Source organism: Aspergillus pseudodeflectus, assembly GCF_044049435.1.
Source record: "Aspergillus pseudodeflectus strain CBS 756.74 chromosome Unknown BJX68scaffold_2, whole genome shotgun sequence".
In the NCBI taxonomy this organism is placed as follows: Eukaryota; Fungi; Ascomycota; class Eurotiomycetes; order Eurotiales; family Aspergillaceae; genus Aspergillus; species Aspergillus pseudodeflectus.
In genome coordinates, this window is record NW_027263778.1 from 609,256 (window position 1) to 632,549 (window position 23,294).

The window sequence follows — 23,294 nt, forward strand, 5'->3', positions numbered from 1 at the left end:
TTTGATGGGTTCGAGTCAAATTGATTTGTGTTGAACTGCGCTATTAACATATATCTAGTGAGAAATCTTTATACAACCAAGAGCCAGTAATGCCTATACCCTGCGCCGAGAATGTTGAAAAAAAAAGCCTAAAGATTAGGGCAATCACCGAGTTGCATCAGCGGAGAGAGTCTCTCCCAGAGCCTGCCCCGGAGCTCCAGTCCGCCTCTTCTTCAGCACATTCTCAATGAATGCCTCTCCTGCCTTGTAGCTGCTCCGGACCAGAGGACCCGACGCACAGTAGAGGAAGCCCATCTCGAGAGCACGCTGGCGCCACAGCTCGAACTGATCCGGCGTAACATACTCATGAACAGCCATGTGTCGCTTGGTCGGCCGCATGTACTGACCAAATGTGACGACGTCGACATTGACAGCCCGCAGCTGGCGTAACGCATCCCAGAGCTGGTCTTCAGTCTCACCAAGCCCAAGCATGAGCGAGGTCTTTGTAATGAGCGACGGGGTGGTCTTCTTCGCAGCGTCGAGGACACGGAGTGACTGCTGGAATGTGGCCCGGCGGTCACGGACATACGGCGTTAAGGCCTCGACAGTCTCGACGTTGTGGGCGTACACATCAAGGCCGGACCGAGCCATGAGAGCAACCATTTCTGTATCCCCAGCATAGTCGCCGGTCAAGCATTCCACTAGAATATTCGGGGCCTTTTGCTTGATTTTGATCACGGTTTCGGCGAAATGGCGAGCGCCACCATCGACAAGGTCGTCTCGATCAACAGTCGTCAACACCACATAACCCAGACCCCATCTGGAGATTGCTTCTGCTGTATTCTCGGGCTCGTGTGGATCAAGCGGCGGCGGTGTCCGGGAGGTCTTTACACTGCAAAACCTGCAACCGCGCGTGCAAGTATCGCCCATAAGCATGATCGTCGCGGTAGCGGAGGCCTTGTCGCCGCCGCCCCAGCAGTCGGAAATGTTGGGGCACCGCGCCTCCTCGCACACGGTATGTAAGTTCAATCCTCGGAGGTCCTTCTTCAGTCGCTGGTAGTTCTTCGAATCGGGAATTGGTGTCTTGAGCCATGACGGCAAGCGGGTCATTTCCTTCTTGCGGCCGGCGGGGCCGACCATTGCGGTCTTGAGGGCGTAAGATTCGGATGGATCAAGAGGCGCATTGTCATTTCCGCCAGTGACAAAGTCCGCAAAGGAAGGGCCGGTGTTGAGCTTGTCCGTAAATGTTGTCCGTTTCCTTGGGGGTGCTGTTGAAGCTCCGCCGGTGGCGGAGGAGGAATCTGTGGTTGCGTAGCCGCGGGAGGTGAGGTGGGAAACGCTCCCTGTGTGAGAGGCCGCGGCCCTAGATGATGAGTACAGTACTCTCAGTCGGTTTGTCGCAGCGGCCATGGCGAGGATTGCTTGAAGCTCAATGTTGTTTGCAAGAAGAATGAATTCCGCGGGAAACCGTCACAGTTATCTTGACTGCACTAGTCCGGAATAGGCGGTTTCATGCCTCAGGTGGCAACAGCTGAGTAATCCCGATCTATGAGTCGGAATTGATGGTTGCTAGTGAGTGTAAACATTGAATATACTGACATTCGACTTGGTATATATTGTTTCACATTGTCAGATGTCTAGCGATTAATTACACATTATGGCTGGGGCTAAGTACCTACAGCTGAACAGGCGGACATAGTCCAGCAGCCGCTATCAGTATAAGAGGCATAGGAAAGAAAGGCTGCATACAGACGCTGGAATTGCAAATGAAAAAAAAAGGCCGGGTGAGGTAAAGATATCTATACTAAAGTAGCTCGCTTCAAGAATAAAGTTCAAACAGCAAATTGCACGATGTCAAGTAAAGCAACGGTCTATGCCTTGGTCTCCAGGACCTGGATTAGAACTAGTGTAGCTGATTTCAGAGCCTCGTCAGGCGGACCGTGAAGAGTGGATAGTAAATCATCAACGATTCGGTCGAAATCCTGGTGAAGCTTGCCGCTTCGAGAACCAAGGACCTGATCTCGGATGCGTGACGGTGGCGGCTGTGCAAACTTCATCCCCAGAATCGAAGAGGCCTTTTCTGGAACCGTGTCTAATTTGGTAAACTGCGCACGTGGAGGTATACTGGCCGCCCGGCGGCTGGACGATGGCAATGAGAGCAGATAGTTTTTCGCGATCAGAACAGCACAAAGCGAGTCGAGGAGAGATTCTGGAGCATCAGGAAATATTTGGCGAAAAGGACGGATCAGGGATCGTTCCTGGTTGCGGCGGAGGAACATCACAACAGGAGAAGTCAGTCGAAGTATGTTTTGAGGGAATTCCTTCACCGAGTGCTCGAGCTGGTCGATCGTCCATTCAAGATCCCACCATTTTTCCAATTCTTCTTTCTCCACCTTACTCGACGAAGCACTCGGAGATGCCTGTGGTTGTGAGGCAACGGCTTCAGATAGCATGTCAGTCGTCGAGTGTGGTTTCTGACGGGCATTATTTTCAGCTGAGACATCACAAATAACTGTTTCGCCAGCGTCTCCTGAAACCACTGAGCCGGACTCTGTAGGTGTATTTTCCTTATTAGCTTCCTGTTCCTTTGGAGGCCGTGCCAGATTATTCGTAGCATAACCACTATCGGACATTTCTAGAGGCGTGTCAGGGCTGAAAGCTGAAACTTCCGGTAGGCTTTGATCAGGCGTGGCAGGAAGTATATGGGTCGGCGTGGGAAGCGAGTAACTCATCGCTGGTGAGGATTGTCGAGAAATATCAACCAACTTTGGCTTGGTTTTGCTCTTCACTGCGAGGACCTATTGCCAATACTTAGTAAGATGTAATACTCTGGCTTGGACTAACCCTACCGCATCATTGTGTGCTCGCTTCCAGTCCGGGAGAAAGGGGCTTTGTTGAACGATTTGGAATTTCCTCCGGTTCAGGACGGTCGATTTTCCCGGTTCTTCCTCTGCTGAATCAATGGGAGCACCCTGAAGCCATGTTTCACAGTAAGATAGGCTACTTGGAACCCAACTACCTTCGCTTGAGACTGTGCCAGACCGACTTCGATGTGTCGCTGCGGATGACCCGGAAAAGTTTCGGGTTCCAACCGAGTCTGTATCCGAGCAGGTCGCAGGCGGCGACATACATCCTGAGTCCGTTGTTGACGGGGTAAACTGCCCATCACTCATCTCATACTGTCTTACAAGGTTCGAATGCGCCATATGAACATTTGTGCTTTCGGTGGAATGATGCTGCGCCGGGATATCAGTTGCCGTAGCGTGAGGAGTGCAGCGTCCTGTTGTCAGAGGGAAGCTCTCAATTCCACGCCCTGGTTTTGATGAAAAGTATGTCGATGATGGAGATGCCTGAGGAGTATGCGAGTCGGACAGTGGAGGGCTAGGGAGAAGGCCGAATGTCTCTAAACTGGAAGCCATGAGGTTCTGGTCCGATCTCCAGGCCCGCAATGACCGTAGCTCAGGTTGACGTGAAGTCACTCGGGCGTCCCCAATAGAGCTAGAGCCGTTCTCAATAGACGGTGAAGTCGGCAGACGAAGTTGAAAAGGCTCTTTCATCTTGCGCACTGAGCGAAATGGAGAGATGCAAGCTGCCCCACGGTCCGCTATTCGTCTTGGTTGAGATGTGGTGTACTCGGATTGTTCAGAACGGGGAGATGTGGATGGAATAAAAGAGAGGGAGTTCTGAGGCTGCTGTCTTTTCCATGGTTGCACGTTCGGAGAGTAGCGTGGTGAAGGTAGGTTGCTAGAGTGGCCTATAGGTTCCTGGTTCAGCATACTATACGTCGGAACACCCCTGTTAGCATATGTCGGAACAGGGCTTGCGGCCACGGGGTGGTGGCGGTTGTGACTATGACGATGCTTCGTATGCGGGTCTGCCAGGTTATAGTCCGTCGAGGACATGGTGATATGAGGATGTTTGATGAATCTGCTGGACCTCTCGATCAGTAAAGGGAAGACGGAAAACAAAGCAAAAGCCAGCAAAAGCTTTCAGACCAAACGGGCGTAAAAAGCGGCCGAGGAGCCCTTATACCGCGACCTCGGCCAGATTAAAAACACCCCTTGGCTACCTTGCACAGTACGCCAGACAACGGGCATGTTCATCGCCCCCTTCCAGAGGAACTCTGGAACATAAGCCAAGTGTGTAGGCCCTAAAGGGCCACTCCGCTCGCCGTCCTTGCATTCCAAAGAGAGGTAAGAGCCAGTCAGAGCATACTGGATCTAGATCATTGGGCACAGGGCCGCATCGAAACGTGGGCGAAGGGCTTTGCAGGGACTTTGCATTTCGTCATTACAGAAGGAATGAGACATGCAGGACGCAGGCGAATAGACCAGGAAAACCCCTAGCGAGGGCACTGGGGGAACGTCACGATGTCTCGATCCAATAAAGCTGTTGCACCGGGCAATCAAAAGATGCAGCCCCTAGAGAGGGCCCCTTGCTTCGGTTGCTGTGGGTGCCGTTGCATGGAGGGTCCATAGCTGGAGAGGGCGATTAATCTCAGCAGCATGTGCAGGAATTCCAACCAAGCTGTGGCGGAGAATTGTGACTCTGCAGTTGACGCCCATGGCTAAGATTTCTCAAAAAGGCGTATAAATTTGCTTGACACGACCTGAGTTCCTGAAGAGGGCTGACCCATGTTGACGCTGGTTAGGGCATTGTTACTATGCTCTAGACCACTTGGCGGACACGGCCAAGCTAGCCTTGTTTTCAAGATGAAGGAGTGAATGGATCCAGGAAGGTTCCTGCCCGAGGGTTGAATTGGTGTTGATCAAGCATTAAGCTCATGGAAAGTTAATGCCTTCTGCTTCTCGAAAGAGAATAAACAGCACGTGACTCATGTACAACAGGGTAAAGGATGCGTGTGCAAACAGTGCAAACTCCCGCTTATCGCATCGCAAAAAAAAAAGATATGGAACGGCTTTCTCTAATTGTTGCTGGACGGTCAATTCCGGACTCATAAACAGCTCCTCATGCTCTCAGAATGCTTCATCGCGTCGACCTTGGCGTCCGCGAAGACCCCTGCCTCGGCGTCACTCAGAGACGTGGGCATTTGTCTTCATGAACTCCAACCGTCGGCTACCCTACGCTCAACCTTTAAGAGGAGCTCAACCGCCCCCAATTGTCTGGCTGTGACGGCGTCGCACATATTCGCGGCGCAATCAGAAAAGGCAACCGTGCACGTTTATAGTAGGGATAAGGGAAATCAAGAAGCTACAGTTCCATTCCATGAGCGCATTCGCAGCATCGCGGTTGTTGGGTCTAAGAATGGCGACATTGTGGTTCTGGGAACAGAGGGGGGTCGCTTGATTCTATGGGAGGTGAGTACAATCATCAGAGACGTATGATTAAGGCTGACGGTGCTCTGGGAAAAGGTCTGCACGGGACGCCAAGTCGTTACAACCGCATCGCATCTACGACCCGTCACAGCTGTCGCGGTTGATCCCACCTCCAATTTTATTCTTTCCGGCTCCGCGGATGCCACCATCCACGTATGGTCCTTGGTAGATCTTCTTTCTTTCACAAAACCTCCATCCGGCCGCGAAAAGCAACCCCCGAACTCGCCTCTCCGCACATTCTCGAACCACCGCGCCGCCGTTACAGCAATCGCAGTGGGACACAGCACCGGTAGATACAATATCGTGGTCTCTACAGCTCAGGATAATACTGCCATTGCTTGGGACTATCAGACCGGTCATGTCCTGCGGAATTTCCTCCTGCCGGCTAACGCCGTCTCTCTTTCGCTTGACCCGGTTGACCGAGCCTTTTACGTCGGCTATGAGGATGGAAGCTTGCAGTCGGTAGACTTTTACAAGGACCAATCTGTTCAGCACCCTCTTCATGATCCTTATTTACAAACGACCCCGGCCCAGATACCCGCTGAAGAACGTTGGCTCCCTCCTTCCGCCGATAGCGGTGCCGCGCATACCTTGACACTTTCTTACGATGGCATGGTCTTGCTTTCCGGCCATGAAAATGGCAAAGTCTATTCCTGGAATGTCGGGCGGCGGAAATACGCCTCAACAATAGCCGACTTGACACATCCAGTCACGAACGTCATCATGCAGCCTCTCAGTGGGCTGTATCAGCAGGCCGCTAGTTTGAAGAGAGTATCACATACTATCGTCAAACCCAGATTCGACCATTCTCTATCCGAAAACTCCCAATTTGCGGGAACGATTCCTGCCGACTACGAATTCAATACCCACATTCTACCTGACGCGACGTCCGCAGGGCCAGACTGGTTCATGAATGCATTTTCTAATGCCTCCTTCCCAACATCAATGCTGGAACAGGGCCTAGCTGAGCTTGCTACTGTGGGCCAGCCAGCGTCGGCTGCTACAGCCACATCTTCGAACGTTACAATGGACATTGATGACTCTGCGAAGGATTCCCAGATTGCTGATTTGGAGAGCGAAATCGCCAATTTGAAACAAAAGGTCTCGGTAAGCCAAATCGCTCGTCAGGTTACTACTGAAGAAGTAACCAAATTGCGATCGGACCTGGCCAATCTCCATGATTATATCAACGAGCTCCAAGAGAAACAGGAGCAGTCACACCGAGAGAAAATTCAGCGTGAAGCCCGCAAGGAGGAGCGGGCAGCTCGGCGACGAGAGGCCTGGTTCGCTGCGGAGAAGAAAGGGAAGAACGGAGATACAGCGCTCCGTCGCCTAGATGTTGAAGAAGGTTCTGAAACAAGTGGCGCTGATGATCAAAGTAGCGACGAGTGATCATTGTACTTTTTCATAATTCTTTGGGAATGCCTAGATGTTTCATTGGGCTGCACAAACACTACTAGGGTATGGGTGAGTCCACGGCGCAACGGCTTAAAAAGTTTGGGTTGAGCATAGACCTTGATGACACTAGCATATTATCAGCGATAATCGAATTGGACTTTATATAGTATACGCTTGTTCTGACCAAAAGATTACTTTGGTCTTCTTGGTCTACATAGCTTTAGGGAAACGACACAAGGGAAAGTTGGGCGCTAATGTTATGCAAATACGTTTGCCACATTCTTGGGCATGGCTCTACTCTTATAATCTACAGATTCGCGGGATGTTTTGAGGGTTTAATGACAGGCTATGCTTGCATTCCAGCTTACAGCATAGAACAGCAGATACCTCTAATTCAGGCAGCAAGTATGAAGTGAGTCTTTGCGAGGAACAAGGAAGAGAGCGTAACTATACAGTGAGTCTCTCATAACCGTGAGCTATCTATGCAGTTGAAAAAGTCGCATGATAATGACCCTTAGTACCCATCAGACGGTCCCTGCTCCCGGATCTCAGCACCCTCCAGCTCCTGCACAATCTTCACCCCAGAGCTAGCACCAATCCGCTCAGCGCCAGCTTTCAGCATCTTTAGGCAATCTGCCGCAGTTCGGACACCACCACTAGCCTTGACCTTCGTCCCCTTGCCCACGAGCTTTGCGGTCTCATACATCAAAGCCACATTTTCAGCCGTCGCGCCCGCGCCGTTGAAACCCGTGCTCGTCTTAATGTAATCAACCCCAGCCAAGCACGAAATCACAGACCCCGCAATGATCTCTTCTCGAGTCAATTGTGAGGTTTCCAGAATAACCTTCAATCCAATGGGAGAAGGAGCCGCATTGCGCACACCCAAAATATCCTCGTAGACGTCGACGTATTGCTTGGTCTTGAGCAATGGGTACTTCAGTACCATATCCAGCTCCGTAGCGCCAAGTTCAGCTGCTTTCCGGGCTTCATCTTTTTTCTCGGAGGTCTCGTACATGCCCTCGTGGAAACCAACCACGCATGCGACCCCGACACCAGGCGATTGACTGAGTTTCTGCACAGCTTGCTGAACGTAGTTAAGGCGGACGCATACCGTTGCGAATTGGTACTTTGAGGCTTGAGTGCACAGCTCGTCGATTTGTTCCTCTGTTGCTGCTAGAGCTAGCTGGGTGTGGTCGATTGTCCGGTTGACTTGGGAGGTGATTGATGCGCGCTGTTCGGTGGAAACCTCGGTCAAGGAGTTTTGATACGAGGAGATCAGGGCCTCCCACCCGGCATTGTCATTTGGGATAGACATTTTGCTGTCGGGGGAACTTTGAGATATGAGTGTCAACAAAGTGGGAGAAATTCTAGAACATAAATTGCCCCTCTATTCTGCGGAGAACGTGGAGCTTCACGTGATGATATCTGGAGAAGTAACCCAGCAGAAAGGATAGCAGTAAAGGCTTCAGTTCACTTTAGGACGGGTGAACGTAGACTGCTATGATCCAGTGAGTTGTGGTTGCTGTCCTAAGAAGGATCTGACAAAGGAATTAGGGTTCGAGAAGCTACGGCGAATTCGCATCCTTGTACTACCTGGAGTCTGTCGCAGCTTTCCAAGAGCTAAGAGATGTTAACAAAACTTTCTAAGCCACTATCTTAGTACAGAGAAGCATCAAAAATTCCACAAACGCGATATTCAAAGCGAAAGTAGGGGAATAAAAGTCCGCTTCACGCCTCCTAACGAAGCTCTTGGGTTGACGACGAGATTCCCTTAGACGTGCTTTAAGATTTCAGCAGTCCAGGATGGCCTCTAGAGCTCACTTTCTTTGGACATCAGCAACAGCCGGTCTTGCAGGTGCCATTGATATCATCCACCCGGCCGAATTTGCCTGATCCGAAACTTCCAAATCCACCACCACCGCCAGGGCCGCCGCCACCACCACCACCACCTCCTCCTCGAGGTCCCCCTGAGCTAGACCAGCGAGGCTTGTTATTAGACTGGTTCGAGGATCTAGTAATATTGAACGACGAGTTTTCAGCGGCAGTATACGGATCGAGCTAGGAGTTGAACGGTTAGTTGAAGGGTTCGGCGGCAAGATGCGGCTCCACAAAACCAGGGCTGAGCATTCGATGGGCGCATACCGAGAAGAAGCTCGTGAAGTAGAGACCGAAGAACAAGTAGATGTTTTCGAGGAAGCGTCTTATCTGGACGGAAAGCGGAGGACTGTGGATAAGAGACCATGGCATTAGTGGTCGGCACGGCGAGAGGGGTATTTTGATGCGTACGCTTGGAGAATCTGTCCATTGTGCAAATACACACCAGGTTTTGAGGGCTGATTCGAGGCCATGATGGATATGCACTAACTTCAGAGTGACGATGGATTTGTTGTCTGGATGAACGTTGGTCAAGTTCGAGATGACAGGAAGGCAACAGTAGTCTTGGCGCTAGCAGGTGACCTGGACTTTGTTTCTATTCCTACTTGGGAAATCATCTTGCAACCCAGGTCTGATATTGATGAGGGAACGGTGTACTGACACAACCCTGGCGCAGGCTCGTTCTAATCTCATGACTGTACTGTTCTATATTCAATTCTAAAAAGATCTATGGGTATCAATATAACTCAGCAACATCAATGACGACCACCCGAACCCTAAGCTGTTCCGTTCATCACTGGCACATCAATCGCGTTTTGTATTTCATCCAGTCCTCTAAATCCCTCCTCAACGATCCACTTCTGGTCGTCTGGCTTGTGAAGAACGTGGCAGCTAGCTCCTACTACAAGCAAACCGGGCGGCCGCGATCCTTCAGCCTCGAACGCCTGGCAGACATGCTCGAGTGTGGAGCGAATCACCCGCTGATCACTGCAAGAAGCACGCTCAATAATAGCACACGGCGTTTCTTTCGGCCATAGTGTCCGCTTCTGTGGTGGTGAGCCACAGTCTCCTTCAGGTAAAGTGGTCAAGGAGTTGACGAGGGCAGAAATTCGGTGAAGCGCCATCAAGAACACAACCGTTTGTGTGGGAACGTACGTCGGAGGCTCAGGTGCGGCGCCTTTTCTTCCAGTCCCTGTGCAAACCAGAACCTGGTCAGATACTCCTCGATGGGTTGCAGGGATCTCCGCAAACAATGGAGCGCTCAGAGCACTGGTGATTCCGGGCAACACGATAGGTGCGTATCCCTCCGCTCGGAAGAACTCGAGTTCCTCTCCTCCGCGTCCATATAGATACGGGTCACCTTGTTTTAGGCGGAGGACCTGGCGGCCTTTGGTGAGAGCATTCAAGCCCATGCGAAGAAATTCCTCCTGTGCTTGATCGGCATTCCCGGGGAATTTTCGGGCAATATGTACTTCTGTCCTCCGTGGGATCAATTCTAGGACGGGTGCAGGTACGAGCTTGTCGGCCAGGATAATGTCGGCGCTCTGAATAGCATTATACGTTGCCCGAGTGAGCAAATCGGGGTGTCCTGGGCCAGAACCAGCAAGAATTATCCTCCCCTTCTTCTCAGATAGGTGCACTCCGTTAACATCTGTGTCCTTTACCTTTCCTGAGCTGTACGCCTGGAGAATGCTGTCGATATCCGAGTCGGTGATAGCGGCGAGCTTGGAAAGGGGCCAGTATTCGCAGATCTGTGATAGCCAACGCATGCGCCGAGTCTTTGCTGCATTGACATCGTCTTCCGTGACCAAATTGTTGAATGTGTGCTTCTGCCCAGTGGAGTCGTCCTCGTCGACATCAAAGTTCACATCACAGAGCCCTGCAGCAAAGTCTTCTTCCCATAGACGTCTTCTCACAGTACCTAGACGATCTATAGCGCTGCCAAGGTGAGGTGGTAGTGTAGATGATATTTCTCTCTTTAATCTTGACGCCATCTTGCAGCCTCGTCCCGAAGTCGTAATGCCGATATGAAGAGGACCATCGGAGTAAGTGGAAAGCAAGCTGAAAGTACACAGCTCCGGGGCATCTGATACATTCACTGGGATTCTTTGACGCCGGCATAATTTTGAGATATGTGTGCCTGCAAGTATATTAGCAGTTGATTGGTATCAATATTAGGTTCGACGCATACTCAAAGGATGGCCGGCGCCAAGGGTTACAAAAACCATATCCACAACATGATCGACTTCCTCTCTGCCTAGACTCGTCAAGTCACTGTCTTGAAAGTCCCTCCGAATCCATTGCGCAGAGCCTTGTTCAATGTACGCAGCCAATGTGTACTGTAAACTGTCCGCATCAGGCGATATAATGGTGGGTCTCGCCCCAGAGCCCACGCTTTTGGCGCAACGAGCTGCAGCAAGGGGATTCGATCCCACAATAAGATGCACTTGGGACTCCGTGTTTAAAGAAGCCAGCAGTGGCACCTGAGCTTCACCCTGTGATGATGCATCCTTCATGGTGTCAAGATTTTGAAAGTACTCCCAACGAGGGGGCTCAGCGGCTTCTGCTCAACTTTGCAAAAAGTGCAAGATTCGTAGTTCAAAGATGAATGCGGTCGGAGTATAATAGCGTATCTCGAAGATTGCTTGTGTCGCGGAGCAGAAGTATTTAAAAAAAAGTCGATGAATCAGTGCTCCGCGGAAATAAGAAGAAGCCAATTGGTTAAGAGGCAAATCGAGATAACGGATCGAGGTTTGAACCCGTTTTCAATTGATATTCCTGATGAAGCCTTGTCGATAAGGTATCTCCGAGTATTATTAGTAGATTCAAAGACACAGCATTTCAGAGCACAAAAACAGCGTCCAGAAAACTATCGGATTTTCTCTTCTCTGTAGGTTTTATACAACCTCAACCCAAAGCAGTTAGTTACGATGGCGTGATGGCGTGATGGCGTGATGGCTGAGTAACAATTTATGCCTGAGGAATAAGGCAATTATAAGGCTCGCATCTCCGAGGAAAGAGAGGACTGTCAGACTGCCCAGTGTTTTCCCTGCCGTCCGTGGAGATGCCAAATAGATCTCAAAATGTGTGGATAGAAGTAGCTTCATCAATCGGTGAGTATCTCTCCTGAGATCGCCAACCGTCCATCCTCTTCGCTACCAGCCAAAGCATAAGCAGACAACATGCTGAGCGCAAAGAGGAATTCAAACTATGAACTGTAGCAGATAGAGTCCTCAGATGTCATACTGAAAGGTACTCGTTTCGGGCGTTGAATAATAATGATGCAAAGTCGAATCAGAAAGATGTTTGTGTGTTGTTTAGACTACTGAAAGGGTGATGTTTCACGTGACCTGGAGCTTTGGCCAGCTCGAATTGACGCCGCAAGAGCTCCAGATGCAATCATACCTCACGAACACTCCGCCGTCATTTCCCATCACGCTCGCATTACCACAGGCGTTTCCACCCTCTCGTCTCCGGTCTTTGGTCCTATCCCTATCATATCCTGTTATCAACCAGGAACACACTTTCAGTGGTCGCCATGTCCGACGGACTCTTGAAGCCGGAGAAGGACTTCTCCAAAGATGCTGACAAGCTGATTCCGGAGTCGGAGCAGCTTGCAAAGGTACAGATCGCTTACCTGGGCATCTTCATACATCACGCAGTGCTAACTGCTCTACCAGACCGATGTTCAAGGAGCGATTGACAAGCTGTTGGTGTTGGAGAAGCAAGCAAGACAGGTACCATATCATCCTGCCATGTACGGCCGGCTAGATCTGACTGTATATACTCATAGTCATCTGACTTGCCCACGACATCTCGACTACTCGTTACGATTGTCACAATCAGCAAGAACTCCGGCGACTGGAACCTCCTCAACGACCAAGTCCTTCTCCTTTCCAAGAAGCATGGCCAGCTTAAACAAGCCATCACAAGGATGGTGCAGACAGTGATGAAATTCCTGGATGAGACACCGAATCTGGATACCAAATTGTCGGTCATCCAGACCCTGCGGACAGTCACAGAGGGAAAGGTCGGTACATTGGTATCTCTATTGCTATCCTTGGCTAATGACGTCTTCAGATCTTCGTCGAAGTGGAAAGAGCTCGTGTTACACGTATCTTATCTCAAATCAAAAAGTCGCAAGGCGACTTGAACGCCGCCGCCGATATTCTCTGCGAGTTACAGGTTGAGACATTCGGGTCGATGACGAGAAGGGAGAAGACTGAGTTCATTCTGGAACAAGTTGCGCTTTGCATAGAACGAGGCGACTGGACCCAGGCGACGGTTCTAAGCCGTAAGATTAACCGACGATACTTTGCCCGAAAGCCGAAGAAGAGCCCCGAGGAGATCGAAAAGCTCAAGAAAGCAGCTGAAGAGAGGGAGAAGACTCGCGGGCCTGACGAGCCTCCCATGGAGGTCGATGACGACGTAACGGACCTGAAGCTTCGCTATTACGAACAACAGATCATTCTTGCCAATCACGACTACAAGTATCTAGAAGTCTGCAAGCACTACAGGGAGGTACTTGATACGGATTCGGTGCAGAACAACCCAGAACAACTTCGAGCGGTAACTAGATCTCGATCCATATAACAGCTAGCCAGCTAACATTCCCAGGTACTTGCACGCATTATATATTACATTGTTTTGTCACCATATGACAACGAACAGTCTGACCTGCTGCACCGCATTCAGCAAGATTCAAGACTTTCTGCGGTTCCTGTTGAGTCTCGTCTCGTGAAGCTTTTCACAGTTCCCGAACTTATGCGGTGGCCCATCGTCGCAGAGTCGTTTGGGCCCCATCTGTGCAACACCGATGTCTTCAGTCCCAAGCCGAGCCAGTCTGCCGAGGACCAGCCTTACACGAGGTGGCAGGACCTTCGCAAGCGTGTCATTGAGCATAACGTGCGTGTGGTGGCAAAGTACTACACTCGCATTCAGATGGGTCGTCTAACTCAGCTTTTGGACCTGACTGAGGAGGAAACGGAAAAGTACATTAGCCAGCTTGTCACTTCCAAGACGATCTATGCAAAGATTGACCGGCCTGCACGGCTAGTGAACTTTGCCAAACCCCGTGATGCCGACGACGTGCTGAACGAATGGAGCAGCGACATGAAGAGTCTACTGGGCCTCTTGGAGCGCATTGATCATCTCATTACCAAGGAAGAGATGATGGCGCGCATCCTCCCACCTCGGGAAAAGGCAAAGGCTCGCTAAGTGCTGTCGTATTTCGCATGAGTCACTCAATGGGTGTAAATTATACAATAGTAGAATTGATTTTATCCACTTATCCGTCGAAAACTGAGATTACTCATTATATACTTTATCCTTCTATTAAGCAGTATAAATCTAAAATCGAGCAAGCAGGTATAGTATAGGGAAGAAACAGCATCTAAAACGGCAAATCCATGTCGTTGACATCCTCCTCATGATTAGCGTTATCCTTCTGCACAGCACCATCCAAGCACTCTCGGATAAACCTCACAGCAGCATCGAGATACGGTCTCTGACTCGGCAGGAAATGACCGCCAGGATGCCAAACCACCTTGCCCTCTGCTTCTGGATCCCCAACACAAGCCTCTATCAGCGACCGACTCCTGCTTTCTTCTACGACAGCATCCAGCGAACCCAAAACATGCAAGACCGGCGTTTGAATAGGCGGACTCTCGTAGAAAGCTCGGTACCGATCCCCCGGCGAACGGAACCCACTATAACACACAGCAAACTTCAACGCCGGATGGCTCAACTTGGCAAATGAAGCAGGGTACGCAAACCCCTCCACTCCAGAAGAGGAAGAAGACGCAAAATGCGCAAAAGCGTCCTGCCGCTTCTCCTCCAACAACGACACCACCATCGCCGCCATCGCAGCACCCTGCGAGAACCCAATCACGCCGTCAAACGGGCCTTCTTCGCTAAGGACCTTGGCAATCGTATCCAGCCCATCTTCGAGCCCAACGTAGAGGGGTGGTTCGGCGGTGTTGGAGCGCCTGTACCACCCGTATGATTCAATCTCGGTTTCCTCGCTGTCCGCTGCGCCGGAGCCAGATCCTTCTTGTGGGGTGTACCCCGGGATGTCGGCGGGATTCAGTCGCAGGGGACCGGTGGGGTATAGGGCGGAGACTTCGTGGAGGGGAAAGGCCTTTGTTATGTGTTTTATCAGGGCGCGGGATTTGGCGTGGAAGAGGGGTCCGGATTGAGTATATCCGTGAAGCATGAGGAGTTTGAGGGGCGGGCGGGTTGCCATTTCTAATTGGAGTGCAGACTGTCGCCGGGGGCCAGACTGAGGACAGGAGAGAGGTAGGTAGAGAGAGGTCCAAACGGAGAGGAAAAAAGGTGTGAGGGGTTTGAGATTGGGGTCGCGGCGACGGAGATAAGATAACTAATCCTGCTGCAGAAGCGTCACTCCACAATCCTGTCCCATGCTTGCTACAGCTTGTTATAGATAAGTTGGATACGATCCATTGCATGTGTAGAGAGTATAACGATTATACTACTAGAGATAGAATTCCTTGACAAGTCGAAAAGCAATGGGTGTGGAGCCGGGGCCCCAGACAATCCCGGAATCGTCCTGTGGATACGTACTATGTACTACAACACTAGAGGGCCAGACTACGTTGTTCGGGTCGATTTGAATAATGGTACGATTTGCTACTACACCATGAATGTTACAGGTTGCAGTCTCCCTCATGGGCCAGGCCCAGTAGTCCTTTTCAAGCGCAACTGTCCAGGACTGAGAAAAAGACATGCGAGCCCGCCTGAGCACATGCCACGGAAACAGGCATCCCATATTTCACCAACGAGAAAATGCTCTTCCCGACTCCTTGACATCCCAAATCCGCATTGATTGGCACGGCTCAGGCGGGCGAACCTGTTGCATAATATCCATGGTGCACAAACTCAGTACGCTCGTCGAGTCAACGACGTGCAAGAGGATAAAAGCACAAGCACAAAAAAGGAGAGAAGAAACTGGATTTTGACGGAAACAGAGCACAAAAGTTGACAGAGTATTGGACCGATCAAGTGCCAGATATCCGGAACTCCCCTCGATGTGAAGAAAATGCTTTTTGGTATTGGAACGGTGAAGTGAGGTTGTAGAAACATTTTTCTCATTGCCCAGGAGTGTTGTCGGGGTTTCTCGCAGGGGGCGAGGATTCCATCTTCTATCTGCAGGTGCTTTCTCAAAAAAATAGTATTAATCCATCATCATCGAAGAACGCCACGTTGCAATCGTCATCGTTCCAACTCCGTTAACGTGACATCTACTTTCTGCGGAAAGAGCAGCCCTCGGTGAGACGGGCCTTGCCACCGGTGGGCTGGCAGAGGACGGTAGAGCAGCCGGCGCACACGACGACGGTCTGGGCGTGGGAGAAGACGGTGGTGATTGTGAAGCAGCCGGGGCACTTGACATCCATGAAGAAGGAGCGAGGAGCAGGCACAAGGGTCTATCGTTTCATAAAAGTTCCCGCATTAGTTACCCATGTCGATATTGTGTATCCGGATCCGACGAGATCATACCTTAAGCTTGTGCTTGCGGGCCTCAGCCTGAGGAGTAGGGTTGAGAAGGTCGACCGCGAGAACCTATTCGCAGATGTGTTAGCAAAGCTGTGCTAAAGTCGAAAAGTTCGAGAGTCGATCCGAATTGGACGGTGGCGATGAGGGCGACGATGACCACGCTGAAGGAACGTGACCAATATAATCGAGGCCGGTATGGAGGGTGCTCTTGATGTGGTGCGAAGCCAAAAGGCAAGAATAACTCACCATCTTGACGAGAAAAAATGTCGATCAGCGAAGGTAGTTGAAGAGAGCGCTGATGGGCGATGGCCTGCTTGGGGTGTGAAGCAACTGAAGAGGTCTCGTGGAGATGGCGAGAATTCGATTTGAGAACTTTGCGGGACCCGGTTGACCCGTTTGGGGGGCGTCTGTAGGGCTCAGCCCTCGCTAACAAAGCATTTTCCACCAGTGTATAGCTTATGTAAGGTTTTGGATCTATGATCATAATTTTCTTTAGTACTCTCCATCACATCAAGTTTATTGTCTACTTTATCGCTAGTAATATTCCACTCCGCTAAGACATAAGGCATAATAGATACAGCGAGGGATTTCAAAGGATTTTAGCCACCACAAAGGAGAGTCGTCGTAGATTCTTAACACCATGAAAGCGTCGCAAATGTCGAGCTACGAGGCACTGCCGCAACTCTCTGTCTATAACGTCTTCTTGGATGCACGAACAACATCGCCGTTGGCGGTCTCTTCCGGCATGTACGGATGCTTGATAGTCAAGCACCAGATATCGATGTAGTCGCAGATTGTGGTAATAATATCGTGCTAGACGTGTCAGTAACAGCGTGAGTGCTCTCGCCGATTTTGAGTAGCTTACCACGAAGCTTCCATAAACACCAAGGCCCAGTCCCAGAGACAAAAAGACGAACGCGGGATGTCCAATAGTATCAAGCAAAGGCTTCGACCAAAGACCAAAAAGTACAGCAGTGCCATCGATGACACCCAGAGCGACAGGGGTAAGAAGAATGTTGGAGTAGGGGAACTCGGACTTGACGAGGTGGGCACAAATCATTCGCCCAACAGCGTACGCATTCACCAAGCCGACATACAGGCCGAATGGGACCAGGTAGTTATCAAGGACGGTCGGGTTGAGATAGAGATAAGCCGGCACAAGGACCCAAGTCAAAACAAGCGGAAGAAGGCCGTAGAGGGGCTTGATGGAGTCCTTTCCTTTCTCCTTTCGAACCTGCACGACATGGGCTATGCTCGAGCCAACGGCAAAAAAGAGAACAAACGCGCCGTAAATGAGATACCACTGAGTAAAAGGGACCTCATAGATTCGCTGAGGAATGAACCCGAACTGGGGGATACCGATGGTCTCGAGCATGGGCTGATGCCAAAAGCTGCCCCCTCCCATGTATGCAGTGATTCCAAAGACAACACAAAGCGTCAGTACGCCTTCAACGGGTCCAGATATTATCCCAAGCGTCAAGACCTGGGTATAGTACATGTCCCAGGTTTGAACGTAGAATGTCATGGTAGCTATGATACCAGATCAGTAACCTGAGCTCCAGATCAGTCTTCTAGGTACGTACATCCAAAAAGGGTCAACACGGTAGCCCAGGACTGGCCAAGGTTCATAACAGCGGCGAAGATCAAAACCCCCAGAGCAGTGTTGCACGCATCGACACCTAATCAAGGAGTTAGTCGTTCCTATTGCTTGATTCAGCTTGTCGACATACTGTGATCGAAGAGCTCGCCTAGGGGACCGCTCTGCTTAGTTCTCCGCCTAATATACCGTCAGTGATTGTTTCCACCATGGAAACTGGAACTCATACGCCTGAATGCCGTCTACACCGTCGAACGTCTGGTACAGGAACAACCCCACGGCGCAACTGGCATAAACCCAAGGGGGGCAGTCCTGGTCTAGCGTTGGATTGTAGTATAGAACGGTGGCAAAGTTGATCAGGACGAAAATAAGACCCGTCAAGGTAATCTACCCTCGATTATTATCAGGTCTTTCATGCTAAGCGGGATTTTTGTTGTTTTGGCGCGTAGGGCTGGACTAAAAGACTTACAGCATTAGGACTAAGAGAAGCGAATAAGCTCGTTAGCCAAAGCAAAGACATAAAGTACAGCCTTGTCGCTACTCACGCCATGCTCATGGGAAAGAATTTGATCACGAAGTTATTATAGAACGGCTTGAGGACATATCGGCTAACAAGGGACAGATCCACGCCCGCATATCGATAGTCTTTCAGGTTCGGTAACTGATGCTGTCGCAGGTATACCATTTTGACCGTGAGACCTACTCGGGCTTTTCTATAAGGGTTCTTTTGTATATGATGAGTGCAAGGTGGCCAAAAGTGGTGTCCAAACAAAGGGTGAATGAAAGGAGTAATGATAGAGCGCCGGGCAAAAGTCGTACTTCTGGCAGCAGAGGAGGGGATGAGGAGAGAGGAAAAGGATGCTGCAACGCCCCGGAAAAGTATGCCTTGACGAGTTCCTGTTCGCGCAAAGCCAGCAGCTTTCAAGGTTATTTATTATTACAACACTTTTTTTTTCTGCCGGCGGAAAAGCTCCCCTTGGGGCGGGCACGAGCTCGGAGTTTGTCTAGAATACTTTACAGGAAGTACGCAGAATGTCACAGAACCATGGCTCTGGTGTTTAGCCCAGTGGGATTCCTTGAATCGGCTGTATGGTGGGTATCGGCCGCCCACGTGTCAACTCCCCCAATACAAGGCGTGCACCGCAACTTGCGCTTGGATCAAGTCAAAAGGCTCCCGCATCCTGTTGATCGCCGTCGAATAAATTAAAGGACAAGGTGGGGTAGCCCTGGGTTGGCTGCCAACAATTATCCGAGGCTGCCATATGACGACGCCGGACTGCATAGTGTTCATGTTTCGAGTCTGTCTAATAATACGGGATGGGCAGTAAACTTTGGTAAGGCTGGCGGAAGATGTTTCTTTAAGCATTTGGTCCTTGGGATTGGTCTACCCAGCATGCAGTGGACAATTTTCGAAAGCGCTAAATGCTATGTTTCATACACTAAGCACTGCCAAGTAACAGTGGGCAAAGTCATCGACCTCGTTCCGGGAAAGCCAGGACGACAACTTGAATCACATCGCACTCGCAGATTCGCATGATGCTCGGGCCATCCCTCTGAAAAATCTACTTACGAGGTCTCCCCGAGATAATGATCGAAGCTTAGCCAACAGGACTCCACGGCATCGGGATCAGAATGCGGCTTTGCATGGTCTGGATGAGGGGAACGGTCTTGTGCACGGTCTCGGCCCAGCCTTCAATGCCCCAAGATTGCTCTCGGCGGATTTTGCGCTCCTCCAGATTCGCAAACTGCCACAAATGATGCACTGTGTTCAAGTCACCAATTTGCACGAACCATGCCCCAACCCCTTCCATGACCTCCCGGCGGGCCTTGAGACCGCGCCGCCAATGAGTTTCCCATTCTAAAAGGTTTCCAGGGTGAAGAGTATAAGATCTCAGTTCAAAGAGACCCCCGAGGCGACGTGGAGGTGTTGTCGGCCAGAACGAAAACTCTTGCATCAGTGACGTCTTTTTGCTCTTGATCAAACTCTTGAGTTTCTTGTCAAATGCAGGGAACTCTGGGTGGCGAGAGATATTGTGAAGCGAAGCGTGATATCCTTCATACCGCTGGTACTCCCAGATGTGGACTGCCATCGTTAGAAGAGGGTCTGGTCCATTCTATTCTATTGGGTTCGTACCAAAAGTCTCGTTATCTCCGACTTGTGTGCGCCAGCTCCCGACCAGATTCACACGGTTCTCTTCTGCGGCGGCCATTCGAGGGTACCACTGGCCAACAAGGTCGACATATTCGTCTACTCGGTCGGGTTTCACTTCGTGGAAGACAATGGAGTGGACGTATTTGCCGCGGGCGAGGACTTGGGAGAATGAGCGTTCAATGTCCTTGTCAAGCTGCTGGCCTTCTTTCGTGCCGTAAATCAAGGAAGACAAAGGGCCGCGTTTGGGCGATCGGTTGGCCTCTAACAAGTGTTCATCTCCTAAAGAACGGTGGGTAGAAAGTGAGCCCAATGCTTGGTTGTCAAGAACATCGGCGGCATCAAAGACGGGACTTTTGGCATCGCTCGCGTTGCTCTTGAGGGGAGCAGCGGGAGCGTTAGCGTACTCACGGAGGCGATCACGGGCAACAGGGGATGATGGGGCATTGGCAGAGGTGGAAGCAGAAGCACCGACTGACTGACTCTCTTGCTGCTCTCTCTTCTTGCGAGCTACTTCCAGGTTCTCGCGAAACTCCTTCTGGCGTGCACTGAACTCTTCAGCTGAATCCGGGGTGATGTCACGGATAGAGGGCGAACGATAGAAAGGGACAGAGGTATGGAAAGGTCGGACCAGCGAGGTAGCAGGCCGAAAGACTCGGGGGGCAAGCATTGTCGCGGTTGGTACAATTACAGTGCAATCTCAACAACAATCACGAAAAAAAAAAGGTTGAGCAAGAAATACAGAAACGAAGACACGAAGAGAAGAATAACACCAGTGTTGATTAATGAAGAAGCAGACGACAAACGGTTTTCAGCGGCAAAAGAGAACACAGAGGTAACACCTATCCCTAGGCGGCAAATGGGCACAAGAGGGGCTCTGAACTCTCAAATGAGGGGGGATTTGACAGACAAGGAGCAGGGATGTGATATGAAGATGACACGCGTTGAACCGACTGGCCAAACGGCAGGTGCGACACAAGGCAGGAGTAACACTCAGAACCAGTGAGGAAGCAGACTCGCTCAGAGACCAGGATCAGCAAAGTGAGTTTGGGTCGCCGAGCGGAGTAGGATATTTCCCCAGGAATGACAGCGGAGCTCGACCACGGATGGTGCAAAGGCAGATTAATGATATTAACACACCAATGGCGATGGAGGCGATGAGAAAGAGGGGAGAGGGGGTAGAAGTAAGCTGGGGGATCGCACTGCAACCTCGTAGCTTGCCTGGAGTCAACGTGCGGGGGAAGGTCTTAGCGTCTTAGCGCGCTGCTTGGAGACTAGAGTACATAAGCTGACTGGGATTATTATTGAGGACTGACTGAGGTTGCAGGAGGAACTCGAGGACTTTTATGGCCGGTCGGCGCTCGGTGTTGTTGAGCAAGACCCCAGCCGGTTCAGATTGAGATTGAGATCCACCCCTTCGTTCACCAACTGTGGCTTTGGCGATTTGCGGTCCAGGTCTTGCAGCTGGACCTGCTATCTATGACGACATGCAGGCTGCAGTTTCTATCTGTACAGAGCAAAGCACGGTTCTTTTTGGCCTTTCTCACCTGTCCGACTAGGCACAGCTTGCGCATACTGTCACGTGGCTTGCTGATCACCTGCTGCGCTGCTCTGTTTGGGAGCATGTTCGACCAGATCATGCGGCAATATGGAGAGTACCCATGAACTGATCTCACTAACGTTGAATAATAATGATTAGTGTCAATCGACCTGGTTTCTGATCATCAGATTAATCCTTCGAGGACGAGTGATCCCCACACCCACGGAATTGCCTGTGGCACAAGTGCTACAGCTGGTTTGAGGTCAATTTGCATAGTTCTGTTGTACAGCTAGTGATTTCCTGCAGTCCACAGTTTAATTGATGTATTCGAACTTCTACCAATGTAGTTCTATGGAGTTTCAACAAAGTATTAGACACTCACCAGGTCAAGCCCAGCGGCGCGGGAACTTGAAGCTCAGGCGGAAGCGGACCGAATCCGGTAAAGCCGCGCCCCATCTTTCGGGACCATCATCCATGATCCATGGTGATTATTTGCCCCTCCAATGAAGTAATCACACCTCAAAGTCGGCAGCTCTCATCACCACAACTCTTTCCTTCAGATCATATCCACCCCTACCTAGCCTTTGCATTGGTGATTGAGCCGACACAAATGGGCGATACGGTGAACCCTCCCCTCTCGTATGAGGCCTCCGCCACGACCACTCATCGACATGTCGCAACGACTCTCCCACCAGAGGTCATTTCATGCCTCAAGAACTCCCGATTTGTATGTACCACGTGTGCCACTTTACTTAAAACTGTTTTAAAACTAATATTTTCAAAGCTTCATCTAGCTACATGTGACGGCTTAACCCCCCACATCTCCCTCATGTCCTACACCTACCTGCCCTCCACGCCGTTTGACCCATACCCCACGATAATTATGACTACGAACCCGTCTTCTCGTAAAACAATCCACTTACAGACCAATCCTCGAGTGTCGCTTCTGGTACACGACTGGGTGTCACATCGTCCACCAACCCGCACAAATCCTGGGGGCGCCCGCGATGGATCGCCACCACCTGCAGCAACCCGATCTTCGCTGGGTAGTTTACTTTTGGCTCTGAATACGAGTGCAATGTCAAGCATTTCCACGACCATTACAGCAGAGGCTCGCTTTTTGGAGTCCGGCTCTGAGGAAGAGACCTGGTGCAAAGAGAGGCATCTGGAGAACAACACATTTGAGGAGGAATTGAGCACATTCGGTCAGGCACAGCAGCAACAGGCCGGTCAGCGCCGGCCTAGCCTCTCGATTGACGAGGATGTTCGAGTGGTCACTGTCCGAGTACGCGAAGGCCGGATCGCTGACTGGAAGGGTGGTGTGAGAGACTGGATTGTTGTACAGGAGGGCGAAGAACCTTCAAGTCAGCCCGCAATAAATGGTGTTGTTCTATAGAACAAGCCATAAATCGTGCAATTTTTTTTTCCTTATCGCGCGTCAGTCTCTTCGCATATGGTCTAAGGACCGTGGTCGCAGTTTGCCACCCATCTTATCTTGATTCTGCACCCTTGTCTGAAGTGTCCAGCTCCATAACGGTCCATTCAAGTCGGCACCTTGGGATTCTATTGGGGCGTCAGAGCTGCGTATCATATGCTAGCTCGATCATAGGGAAAGTCCATAGGCCGAGCGAATTACAATGGATTACATCGAATAGGAAGTTTTTCAGTGGACAGCAATAATATATGCCAATGCCAATTGTAAGAATGGCTCCAGCGTTCATCACATGATGCTGTACAAAAGTGCTCGGTGACGTCGATTATCGCAACTCCTCCGAGCTACTCCAAATGGAAACAACTCACAGACCACATCCTTCATTTCCAGTCACAATTGCTTTCTATGCTCGTGAAATACCTTGAAATGGTCTGACAGCTATATCACCCTCTAACTATCAAATCACTTCTCCTATC

General features: G+C 50.6%; 12 protein-coding genes across 12 annotated transcripts; 3 read left to right on the forward strand and 9 right to left on the reverse strand.

Moving 5' to 3' along the window:
• Positions 1-1,413, reverse strand: BJX68DRAFT_224649 (lipoate synthase). The gene has a single exon (XM_071038288.1). It carries the CDS (start codon positions 1,387-1,389, stop codon positions 145-147), a length of 1,245 nt encoding a protein of 414 aa, XP_070904933.1. The 5' UTR covers positions 1,390-1,413; the 3' UTR covers positions 1-144.
• Positions 1,414-1,850: 437 nt separating this feature from the next.
• On the reverse strand, positions 1,851-3,881 carry BJX68DRAFT_261206 (uncharacterized protein; the record flags this gene model as incomplete). Its single annotated transcript, XM_071044109.1, has 2 exons — positions 1,851-2,777; positions 2,829-3,881. The coding sequence occupies 2 exons, from the start codon at positions 3,879-3,881 to the stop codon at positions 1,851-1,853; spliced, it is 1,980 nt and encodes a 659-aa protein (XP_070904934.1).
• Positions 3,882-4,915: 1,034 nt separating this feature from the next.
• Positions 4,916-6,977, forward strand: BJX68DRAFT_224652 (putative ribosomal assembly complex component Ipi3). Its single transcript, XM_071038289.1, has 2 exons — positions 4,916-5,297; positions 5,352-6,977. The coding sequence occupies exons 1-2, from the start codon at positions 4,950-4,952 to the stop codon at positions 6,705-6,707; spliced, it is 1,704 nt and encodes a 567-aa protein (XP_070904935.1). The 5' UTR covers positions 4,916-4,949; the 3' UTR covers positions 6,708-6,977.
• Positions 6,978-7,178: 201 nt separating this feature from the next.
• BJX68DRAFT_80823 (2-deoxyribose-5-phosphate aldolase) lies at positions 7,179-8,388 on the reverse strand. Its single transcript, XM_071049795.1, has one exon. It carries the CDS (start codon positions 8,026-8,028, stop codon positions 7,228-7,230), a length of 801 nt encoding a protein of 266 aa, XP_070904936.1. The 5' UTR covers positions 8,029-8,388; the 3' UTR covers positions 7,179-7,227.
• A 158-nt stretch (positions 8,389-8,546) lies between these two features.
• On the reverse strand, positions 8,547-9,061 carry BJX68DRAFT_261209 (uncharacterized protein; the record flags this gene model as incomplete). The annotated part of the gene is made up of 3 exons (XM_071044110.1): positions 8,547-8,771; positions 8,856-8,937; positions 9,000-9,061. 3 exons carry the CDS (start codon positions 9,059-9,061, stop codon positions 8,547-8,549), a joined length of 369 nt encoding a protein of 122 aa, XP_070904937.1.
• A 245-nt stretch (positions 9,062-9,306) lies between these two features.
• Positions 9,307-11,306, reverse strand: BJX68DRAFT_80855 (putative siroheme synthase). The gene is made up of 2 exons (XM_071049797.1): positions 10,780-11,306; positions 9,307-10,728 (listed from the first exon to the last, which is right to left on the reverse strand). The coding sequence occupies exons 1-2, from the start codon at positions 11,102-11,104 to the stop codon at positions 9,365-9,367; spliced, it is 1,689 nt and encodes a 562-aa protein (XP_070904938.1). The 5' UTR covers positions 11,105-11,306; the 3' UTR covers positions 9,307-9,364.
• Positions 11,307-11,445: 139 nt separating this feature from the next.
• BJX68DRAFT_224657 (proteasome regulatory particle lid subunit RPN5) lies at positions 11,446-13,907 on the forward strand. Its single transcript, XM_071038290.1, has 5 exons — positions 11,446-12,210; positions 12,269-12,325; positions 12,382-12,618; positions 12,669-13,157; positions 13,206-13,907. Exons 1-5 carry the CDS (start codon positions 12,127-12,129, stop codon positions 13,803-13,805), a joined length of 1,467 nt encoding a protein of 488 aa, XP_070904939.1. The 5' UTR covers positions 11,446-12,126; the 3' UTR covers positions 13,806-13,907.
• Positions 13,908-13,916: 9 nt separating this feature from the next.
• Positions 13,917-14,946, reverse strand: BJX68DRAFT_224661 (alpha/beta hydrolase). The gene has a single exon (XM_071038291.1). The coding sequence runs from the start codon at positions 14,830-14,832 to the stop codon at positions 13,981-13,983; it is 852 nt and encodes a 283-aa protein (XP_070904940.1). The 5' UTR covers positions 14,833-14,946; the 3' UTR covers positions 13,917-13,980.
• A 265-nt stretch (positions 14,947-15,211) lies between these two features.
• Positions 15,212-16,454, reverse strand: BJX68DRAFT_224663 (40S ribosomal protein eS27). The gene is made up of 3 exons (XM_071038292.1): positions 16,347-16,454; positions 16,104-16,166; positions 15,212-16,030 (listed from the first exon to the last, which is right to left on the reverse strand). The coding sequence occupies exons 1-3, from the start codon at positions 16,347-16,349 to the stop codon at positions 15,848-15,850; spliced, it is 249 nt and encodes an 82-aa protein (XP_070904941.1). The 5' UTR covers positions 16,350-16,454; the 3' UTR covers positions 15,212-15,847.
• A 146-nt stretch (positions 16,455-16,600) lies between these two features.
• Positions 16,601-18,658, reverse strand: BJX68DRAFT_80926 (aminoalcoholphosphotransferase). The gene is made up of 7 exons (XM_071049798.1): positions 18,243-18,658; positions 18,167-18,176; positions 17,927-18,084; positions 17,831-17,877; positions 17,684-17,779; positions 16,966-17,630; positions 16,601-16,913 (listed from the first exon to the last, which is right to left on the reverse strand). The coding sequence occupies exons 1-7, from the start codon at positions 18,380-18,382 to the stop codon at positions 16,791-16,793; spliced, it is 1,239 nt and encodes a 412-aa protein (XP_070904942.1). The 5' UTR covers positions 18,383-18,658; the 3' UTR covers positions 16,601-16,790.
• A 606-nt stretch (positions 18,659-19,264) lies between these two features.
• BJX68DRAFT_80945 (NIPSNAP family protein) lies at positions 19,265-20,891 on the reverse strand. The gene is made up of 2 exons (XM_071049799.1): positions 19,832-20,891; positions 19,265-19,780 (listed from the first exon to the last, which is right to left on the reverse strand). Exons 1-2 carry the CDS (start codon positions 20,514-20,516, stop codon positions 19,296-19,298), a joined length of 1,170 nt encoding a protein of 389 aa, XP_070904943.1. The 5' UTR covers positions 20,517-20,891; the 3' UTR covers positions 19,265-19,295.
• Positions 20,892-21,870: 979 nt separating this feature from the next.
• BJX68DRAFT_224673 (pyridoxamine 5'-phosphate oxidase family protein) lies at positions 21,871-23,146 on the forward strand. Its single transcript, XM_071038293.1, has 2 exons — positions 21,871-22,113; positions 22,171-23,146. The coding sequence occupies exons 1-2, from the start codon at positions 21,997-21,999 to the stop codon at positions 22,780-22,782; spliced, it is 729 nt and encodes a 242-aa protein (XP_070904944.1). The 5' UTR covers positions 21,871-21,996; the 3' UTR covers positions 22,783-23,146.
• The last annotated feature ends 148 nt before the right edge of the window (positions 23,147-23,294 follow it).

Bases quoted from the DNA above. Each gene is read 5' to 3' on its own strand.
- BJX68DRAFT_224649 (XM_071038288.1), bottom strand. From the start codon at position 1,389: ATGGCCGCTGCGACAAACCGACTGAGAGTACTGTACTCATCATCTAGG.
- BJX68DRAFT_224652 (XM_071038289.1), top strand. From the start codon at position 4,950: ATGCTCTCAGAATGCTTCATCGCGTCGACCTTGGCGTCCGCGAAGACC. The intron at 5,298-5,351 runs GTGAGTACAATC...CTCTGGGAAAAG, and splicing joins GTCGCTTGATTCTATGGGAG to GTCTGCACGGGACGCCAAGT.
- BJX68DRAFT_80823 (XM_071049795.1), bottom strand. From the start codon at position 8,028: ATGTCTATCCCAAATGACAATGCCGGGTGGGAGGCCCTGATCTCCTCG.
- BJX68DRAFT_80855 (XM_071049797.1), bottom strand. From the start codon at position 11,104: ATGAAGGATGCATCATCACAGGGTGAAGCTCAGGTGCCACTGCTGGCT. The intron at 10,729-10,779 runs GTATGCGTCGAA...ATATACTTGCAG, and splicing joins TGGCGCCGGCCATCCTTTGA to GCACACATATCTCAAAATTA.
- BJX68DRAFT_224657 (XM_071038290.1), top strand. From the start codon at position 12,127: ATGTCCGACGGACTCTTGAAGCCGGAGAAGGACTTCTCCAAAGATGCT. The intron at 12,326-12,381 runs GTACCATATCAT...ATATACTCATAG, and splicing joins TGGAGAAGCAAGCAAGACAG to TCATCTGACTTGCCCACGAC. The intron at 13,158-13,205 runs GTAACTAGATCT...TAACATTCCCAG, and splicing joins ACCCAGAACAACTTCGAGCG to GTACTTGCACGCATTATATA.
- BJX68DRAFT_224661 (XM_071038291.1), bottom strand. From the start codon at position 14,832: ATGGCAACCCGCCCGCCCCTCAAACTCCTCATGCTTCACGGATATACT.
- BJX68DRAFT_224663 (XM_071038292.1), bottom strand. The intron at 16,031-16,103 runs GTATGATCTCGT...ATGAAACGATAG, and splicing joins CCCGCAAGCACAAGCTTAAG to ACCCTTGTGCCTGCTCCTCG.
- BJX68DRAFT_80926 (XM_071049798.1), bottom strand. From the start codon at position 18,382: ATGGTATACCTGCGACAGCATCAGTTACCGAACCTGAAAGACTATCGA. The intron at 17,878-17,926 runs GTATGAGTTCCA...ACGGTATATTAG, and splicing joins GGTGTAGACGGCATTCAGGC to GCGGAGAACTAAGCAGAGCG. The intron at 17,631-17,683 runs GTACGTACCTAG...CTGGTATCATAG, and splicing joins CGTGTTGACCCTTTTTGGAT to CTACCATGACATTCTACGTT.
- BJX68DRAFT_80945 (XM_071049799.1), bottom strand. From the start codon at position 20,516: ATGCTTGCCCCCCGAGTCTTTCGGCCTGCTACCTCGCTGGTCCGACCT. The intron at 19,781-19,831 runs GTACGAACCCAA...TAACGATGGCAG, and splicing joins CGGAGATAACGAGACTTTTG to TCCACATCTGGGAGTACCAG.
- BJX68DRAFT_224673 (XM_071038293.1), top strand. From the start codon at position 21,997: ATGGGCGATACGGTGAACCCTCCCCTCTCGTATGAGGCCTCCGCCACG. The intron at 22,114-22,170 runs GTATGTACCACG...ATATTTTCAAAG, and splicing joins GCCTCAAGAACTCCCGATTT to CTTCATCTAGCTACATGTGA.